This window comes from Sinocyclocheilus grahami, unplaced genomic scaffold, assembly GCF_001515645.1.
Source record: "Sinocyclocheilus grahami isolate Dianchi unplaced genomic scaffold, SAMN03320097.WGS_v1.1 scaffold114.1, whole genome shotgun sequence".
NCBI lineage: Eukaryota > Metazoa > Chordata > Actinopteri > Cypriniformes > Cyprinidae > Sinocyclocheilus > Sinocyclocheilus grahami.
The window spans coordinates 541727-550322 of NW_015505293.1; the positions used below are offsets into that span (position 1 = coordinate 541727).

Consider the following 8596-nt stretch of genomic DNA (forward strand, 5'->3'; position numbering starts at 1 on the left):
TATATATATATATATATATATATATATATTAATTTCCAGTTTTGATTTTAAGTTTAGTTTAACTTATGAGCTTGTCATTATTATTATTATTAAAGGGGTCATATGATGCGATTTAAATTTTTCCTACTAGAAATAAGTGGATAAGTTATATTCTCTCAGCCTGTAAGTAAGTTTTTTTATATTTAAATAATTTGCCAATGATCACACACACACACATATATATATAATTTTTTTATATTTCATTTTTTTTCAATTAACAAAAATAATGTAATAATTTTAAAATGGTCTTCACTGTAACTATATGCAACTTTTCTGTCTGTTATCATCTGCCATTTTGAAAAGTGTAAGTTCGAACCAAAGCACTTTAAAAAGTTGCATGATTTGAGGCAAAATTCATGTCCATAATACAAATGGTGCAGAAGAATTGCAATAAACAAATAAAGTAATGCAGTTTTACCTGTTCAATGTTGTAGCCACTTTGAAGAGCGACCCCATAACCCCCAACAAACAAACCAGCAGGAAGAAGATACAAGTAGTTGTACTCTGGAGGATCAGTGGGCCGCTTGAACATGTCCAACATCCTCCGAGTAACCAAGAAACCACCTGATCAGAAACAAATATATTAGTATTAATATTAGTAAAAACACAGTATAAACACAGGACAATATTGCCAACGTTACATTTGTGTACTAAGCTTAATTTTTCCAGCATTCATTTTAAATTAATATCAATAAATTTAATTATTAACTTGATATAAACTATACATTTGAAACATCAAGTCACTTAAATGTGTAAAATGTCCTAATTGAGTTGCAGAAGGATGCCATGAAGAATGGCGGGAGTCACTCATCTGCTGCTCATTAGCGAAGTATTTTTTAACCGCCATGTGATTGCATTTACATTCATTTTCCTGGCTTACACCGTCCTAGCTAAGCAACTTACTAGGACGATTACCAAACCAAAGCTTTTCATTCGAAACTCAGACGGATATCCAGTTTCACTCAAACCTTAGTGACCCGTTCCTCTGAGGATCCCGGTGAAATATTTAAACTCAGAAGTAAATGCACTTAGACAGTTGAACACAATGTATACAACATTAGAAAGAACGTTCCGTTTTCCCACAATTAAATGTGAAGGATATCCAGACATTACAGTCAGGGCCAAAGAATAAAATGTGTTTTCATTCCTGTCATTAATGGAGCAGGTTCACCATAAATTCCTTGTCTTTTATTGAAATTAAATTGGAAAGGGCAATTGTTATTTTTTCCCTGCATGCACTTGTAACAATAAAAACGGTCGAAAAGAGGATAGGAAAAAGCGACCAGAATGTCCATATTTCTAACTCTAAAGTTTATGGGTAATGGGACTGCGGGACGAAACGCCGTGTATGAGGAATGGAAATAACAAAAACCATCTTTCAACTGAAATTAAACACCTGCCTTCTGAGAAGATAAATATATAAATTCAGACACTTTGTGTGTACTGGAACACATATCAAAAAGCGGTTATTGTAGCATGATGAAAAATGTAAAAGCCTAGTAGCATGCTATTAAATCACTAACACACCCTCTGACCTGGACTGGTGCCTTGGCCAGCCATACTAAGACATAGAATGAAGGGGTCATTGGATTCAGGATGGCATTTTGGCCAACTGCCCACTCCAAGCCACTTTTTCTCCTTTTCCTCCTTAATGGCCCTGTTGGTTGGTTTTGAGCAGAGCCTGATTTATGACATGACCGAGGCTCTTTGAAGCAAAACTGCTGCGCTGACATTTCCTGCTTCAGGTGTGAGGTTTGACGGACTAAACTATTCCACCTGGAAGGAACGGAATACGCCACTCTTCTCACGAACACAAGATGCAGGGCAGCCAGAGGGCAGCGAGCGGCCCGAGTACAGAGCCCTCAACTGCTCGCATCTGTAATCTTTCTCGACTTTCAGCCTCCGATATTTTAGCAATGTTTTATCTTGCCTTTCGCTGTTGGCAGGTACAGATCGTGTGTTCAGTGCACTCACCGGCGATGTTGACAGAGGAGATGAAAGCAGCCAGTACGGCCAGGGTCTCGGCCGTGCAGCTAGGAAGTAATCCACCACCCATGAGGGAGAGCCCACCAACAGCAGTCAAACCTGAAAACACACGGCATCCATGTTATTTTCACAAACAAACAAAGAAATTGTATTTAAATTGTAATACATTTCGTAATATTTTAATAAAAAAAAAATGCTTTCAAATGAATAAATAATCTTAATTTAAAATAAATACATAAAATGGATTTAAATAGTAATTCATTTTAATTATATTTTAATTAAAAATAACAGTTTTGCCTTAAATTGAGATTTTAGTTATTTTTTTTAATAAAATAGGGTGCTGATAACAACTACTAAACTATAATGAGAGATTTGCAATATATGTTGACTGCAATAAATAGCATTCCATGAGATGAGTCACTAATTTTGAATGAATCTGATAGAATGTGTAACTTTTAAAAAATACAATTCATATAATTTTAAATCATTTTTAAAATAAAGTTTGATTGCAAAAATTCACATTTTACCAGAATACACCACCAATTTTGAATGGCATGAATGAATAAATAAATGAATAAATAAATAAATATGCAGTTTAATTAATATAATTAAATTATTTTTTTACATAAAATTGTAAGAAATATTGAAATAGTTGTTGATTTTAATTATAGTTCATAAAAATAAAATAAAAAACAATTTCGCCTTATATTTAGATTTTATAAAGGTTTTTTTTTTTATAAAATTGAAAAAAAATATTTGGTGCCGATAACAGATACTACACTATAATGAGAGATTAGTAATACATGTTGGCTGCAAAAAAAATAGCATTTCATGAGAATTAATCACTAATTTTGAATGGCTGAAAAAATACATTAAAAAAAAAAAAATTCAAAAGATTGAAATTTATTTTTTAAAATAAAGTTTAATTACAAAATTCACATTTTATCAGAATACACCACTAATTTTGAATGGAATAAATAAATTATTTTTAAATCAAAATGTATTTAATTAAAATAAAAAAAAAAGTTTACAATGCAGATGCTGATAACAGCTACTACACTATTTACTAGATACTACATAAACTACACAAACACACAAATAGAAATGAGCATTTCATCAGAATTTGAGCCAGATGTAATCACTACTTCCATGCCAACTAATAAAGCATATATGGATAAATATTTTTGACAATTTGCCAAGTGTGACTATATCAAGCGAGAAAAACAAGGCTTATGACCACCGTTCCAGTCATTTCCCCCCTCTAATAAAGCACAATTCCACTAGAAATCTTACGTAATATGCTTGATGCCGCAGCACTCTCAGTGCTCAAAATAAGTCGTTTGTAACTCATTTTGATCGGGAATTAACGAGGACAACACTGGCATCCCCAAGGGAAATCTGATAACCATCACCTCTTTTAATCGTTTTCAAATGCTTCCGCGGCATCGACTCGACTGACCAAACCTGAGGTGGCCCTGATAGTTAGCGGTATCTTAAGTCAATGGAGTGTGTAACTGTTGGTAAGCATTTCCTCTCACTTTGTAATTCTGAAGTAACAATTGATCACAGACCAGCTCGCAGGCCAAGAGCACACTACAACAACACTGCAGGAAACGCAACAGACGTCTTGTAAACCTACGCAGGCACGAACCGCCACACACGCACCCAGACATGCAAAGGTCTGGATATCTGTAAAATAAAACCCTTGGATGAAAATGAAAGATGCCGGAGTCTGCTCGAAATCCACACACGAATTGCTGTTGTTCTAATGGCTGGATAATATTTCTGACTTTCTGTGAAACTAAGGCGATGAGATATTTGGAAAGCAGGGCTGGTTTAAGCAATGACACATCCATTAGGTCACCACCACGTCACCCAAATGGACCCAAAACCAAAATCTAATAGCCCAAGTTCATCAGTAAACATTCCTTGGATCAGGTGATGTTCAAACGTTCATATCAAGCGATGTGGAGTCATTCTGATTCACCAGTTTCAGGTAGATTAAAGAGCGAGAGAGGAACTCTACTCCACCAGGAGCAAAAGAGTAACTTTATGCTTCTGGAAAAGTTCTCCCACACTTTCAATGAGAATGAGAAATTCCACATTAGTGGCTTAACGTCTCGGTCACTTTTGTGAGAGCTTCATTACTTCTGGCACTGAAAGAAGCGAATTCCAACTCGCTCACATTTCCAGGCCTGTGAAAGACACAGTTCAATAAGTGTCAAATATGTAACACCTCATACTCAAATACGACAAAGAAAAGCAAGAGACTGTCTCTACAAGACTAATAAAGTAATTCACAGGAAGTGTGCAGTAGGTAGAGGCAAACTAATTGCTTCAGTTGATTCCCCACACTCTTGATGTGAAGTTTATAGCTCTCTTGACATAAAGGACTCTTTAATGCAGACCACCAAGGACTTGGTGGTGTTAAAAACAATGAAACCTTTCCTGGTTTCTCAGCCTGCTGAGAGAAATGAATAAAAGCTTAACGAAGCACAGAAGCATCCTTGATCTGCCTGGCTAATGATAGCATGGCCTTCTGAAGACCGCTGAACCCTGGGACCTTAAGTCTAGACTAATGAAGAGCTGAATTCGCCACTTAACGGGTGGGCTACATCGGCCCATCACAGACACTAACTCAAGGGCGGGAAGAAAAAGAAATTAGGTGACAGTTTCTGCCCATTAAAGCAAGTGGGTAATTCACACCCACTTGAGAGCCCTCCGTAGCTAAAGGGCAAACTCAGATGAAGAAAAGGCGCTTTGATGACCTGTGCTTGAAAAAAAATTAGATCCTGTGACATTTTAAAATTTAATATCAGAAGTTTCAATAGTTTATCTATCTATCTATGCTCATAAGTTTACATGCCCCTTGCAGAATGTGCAAAATGTTAATAATTGAAACAAAAGAGATCATGAAAATTGCATGTTATTTTTTATTTAGTACTGTCCTTAAGCTATTTCACATAACAGATGTTTACACTCCACAAGACAAAATAATAACTGAATTTATAAAAATGACCCCATTCAAAAATGTATATACTCTTGAATCTTAATACTATGTGTCATTTCCTGGATGATCCACGACTGTTTTTATATTTTGTGATAGTTGTTCATGAGTCCCTTGTTGGTCCTGAGCAGTTCAACATTCTTTGGTTTTCCAGCATCTTCAGCATATTTGAACCCTTTCCAAAAGTGACTGATTTTGAGATCCCTATTTTCACACTGAGGACAACTGAGGGACTCATATACAACTATTACAAAAGGTGAAAACATTTAATGATGCTCAAGAAGGCAACACAATGCAATAAGCCGGGGATTTAAGTTTAGCAATTACTTTCACTCTGGTTGTGCACTTTGATTTACTAACTTACCAGAAATGGCATTTGTAACAGACATAAGTGGGGAGTGAAGAGCAGGAGTGACGCCCCATACGGTGTGGTATCCCACGATTCCCGCCAGGCCAAAGGTTGTAACCATCTGAGTGAAAGCAGCATTGGGAGCACACAACCCAAGACCGATCGCTGAAGCCAGACCTGAGTAGAAATAACAAAATGTCAAACATTATAGGTTTGTTTTTCAGTAAAAGTAATTTTGACTGCTTGACTGCACAGACAAATCAGCTAAGTGCCAGGGGCAATGGGTCCTGTTTATACATCCCATAATCCTCTCAAAACATCAACATTGCTGTGGGTCATGTACACTTGCCACCTCAACTCTAATATAGGGAACATTTTCTGTCTGACTCATTAAATTTAAAAATTTTAAAGTTAAAAATAAATGTGCATTAAGCTGGGAAAAAAGTCCCATAACTACTTTTTGATAAATATATAAGATTTCATAGTTGGTTTATTTTAGTAGATTTTAAATATACACATAATAAATATGCACAGTACACACGCATATATTATGTAAACAAAAACTTATTTTGGATGCGATTAATCGTTTGACAGCACTAGTTTACTTATTTATAAATAAATAACAACAAAAAATACTAGTATTATAGTTATAAATAAAAAAAATATTTTTATATTTATTTTTATAATATTATGTTATTATTTCCAATGGTCTTATTAATAGGCCTTTTGGTATTGCCAACTCACAGACCAGCCATTTGCCATTTGTGAGTAAGAAAACCTCAACACCATGCCATGACAGACATGCACAGCAGGAGGGAAGGAGCAACACAACTACCATTTTATCATCCCAGGTTCCTGGCATTCAGATGCCAGAACGGACCAAGGTGATGTGGAAAACAAAACAGCTTGTGCCGCAATTAGGTGACCAATCGCGATTTCAAAAGGCAGTGATTTCGGCCTTCTGAGCAAGTCAGGATTCCCTGTACCTAAGTTCATACAGATACAGGAAAACCATGAAAGACCAGGAAGATCTCATTTGCATGTTTGTTTATCAGCCGGTGTTTATTTACGTGCGAGTTGTATTTGCGGCTTGTCTGAGTGAGGAAGTGAGCGCTTTGATGTGAAGCCAAAGTTGCCTCTCCTCACACAAGTGGTCCTCAGGCGTCTGCAACCAATAGAATTCATTTGTGTGCCGTTTAGTTTAGCGGGGCTTTGGAGTCTAATCACATCTTGGGACAAAGCGGCCAAACAGGGGAACTGCTATTTTTGGAATTTCTTAGCAATGCAGATTGTTACGTGGATAAAAGGAAGAAAATAAAAATCGGATTAATCTCAAAGGCAATAAAGGGGGGCCGCTTTAAACGTACACGGCAACCTTATTAACATAGTTCAATGTCAGAGACCACCAATGCAGCGGTCTCTTCCTCTTAATGGGGAGCCGCTTTCATATTAACCCCAGGGGGGACCTGGAGAGATCCGACGGGAAGAGGAAGGCAGGGAGGGCAGCCGGACTGTGATTTACCTCCGCTGTAAAGCCCAGCCGTGGTGAGGGTGGCTCTGAAGGGCGAGATGGCAGCTGCCCTTTCCTTTTCAAGCTCCTGGACAGTCTTTTGTTTTGGAGGTGCTGCCACTGGGACGTTGTTAGGTTGTGGTGCAGGGAAAAGCACTTTTCCGTCCTGCAGACAGACAGAGAGAATGAGAGCCAGAATTCAAATAACACCACAACTCAACTCCTTGAAAGCTAAATGAGTGCCAGAGAGATATTGAATCATAAATTTAAAACGGCTCACATCCTTTAGCTCAGGGGTGTCAAACTCATTTTAGGTCAACAGCCAGACTGGATAAAACATCATCTTATGCAGGCCAAATTTTTGTATTTGTGAAACTTTAGTGTATCCATGGAGAACAAGTCCACAAAACAACTTCAATGCTTATTTCACCAATATTACAGTATAACAAAATGGATTAAATTTACTAGTTTCAATTACACATACACAAGCAATATAAAAAAAATAGTTGCTAATATTATGTAAATTTACTTTAATATTTTTCCTTATACGAGTCAATCCCAAATCTCAAAGTGGGATATGTTGCCTTGCCCAACTTTGCACAAACGCAATTTAAATTTATTTTTTTTTAGCTAGATGTTTGAGTGTGAATTTTTGTATATAATTGAAAGAAAAGTTTTACTGATTTAGGATGTGACCTATAACATGCAACACAAATGTCTATATGTCCAAAATAAAATAAAATAATAAAATAAAATAGTTTACCTGCATAACTATTGAACCTCGGATGACGTGGTCCATTGTGCCGTAATCAAACTCGTTTTTGACGTCAAAGTGAAAAACTTCCTTGTCCGGGCTGATGGCACGGATGAGTTTGATGATGTTGTTCGAGTATAATGTGCTGGCCTGAGTCGGGAGGCGACTGGGAAGATCAGTATAGCCAACGTGGATCACACCCTACAGGAACGTACAGAAATACATTTAATGAAATAAGACCGACAAACATGTGAATATACACCCACATTCAAAAGATTTCGGTTGGTAAGATTGTGTAATGTTTTTGAAAGAAGTCTCTTATGTTCTCGAAGGCTGCGTTTCTTAATTTATTTATACTATATACTGCATTTATAAACACAATAAAATGGTAATTGTGAAATATAATTACAATAAGAGTTTTCAATTTTAATATATCATAAGAAAGCTGAATTTTTCATCAGCCATTACTCTAGTCTTCAGTGTCACATCGTCCTTCAGGAATCACTCTAATATTCTGATTTGCTGCTCAAGAAATATTTCTTATTATTATCAATGTTGAAAACAGTTTTGCTGCTTAATAACTTTGTGGTAACAGTGATACATTTTTAAAGATTCTTTGATGAATAGAAAGTTCACATTCCTGTAGCTATACAGTGAAGCACAGCTCTATCAACGCTTGGATTTGGATGAAAAAGTCTGTCAAATGCAATGCAAATGAAAATGTTTAAAAGAACAGCATTTAATTGAAATAGAATGTTTATAATTTTTTTTTTTAAATCCAAGTCTTTAAAATTTGAAATGTCCTCCAATTTTTGTTATTAATGCTATTATTATCATCTTTATTATTATTGTCATCATTATTTTTACTATTATTGTTTTCTACTATTGCTATGTCTGTTGTACTTCTACATGTTCCTTTGTTTATATACTTCCAACCCCCCCCCCCCCCCC

At 36.1% G+C, this 8596-nt stretch overlaps 1 protein-coding gene across 1 annotated transcript in view; it reads right to left on the reverse strand.

Moving 5' to 3' along the window:
* LOC107589270 (NAD(P) transhydrogenase, mitochondrial-like) overlaps window positions 1-8596 on the reverse strand; it is a 54723-nt gene that overhangs the window by 27958 nt on the left and 18169 nt on the right. Inside the window, exons 9-13 of the mRNA XM_016277666.1 lie at window positions 7655-7846; window positions 6904-7057; window positions 5397-5558; window positions 2014-2124; window positions 458-603 (exon numbers count right to left, since the gene is read on the reverse strand). Coding sequence (XP_016133152.1) covers window positions 458-603; window positions 2014-2124; window positions 5397-5558; window positions 6904-7057; window positions 7655-7846 — 765 coding nt within the window. The remainder of the gene's footprint in view (window positions 1-457; window positions 604-2013; window positions 2125-5396; window positions 5559-6903; window positions 7058-7654; window positions 7847-8596) is intronic.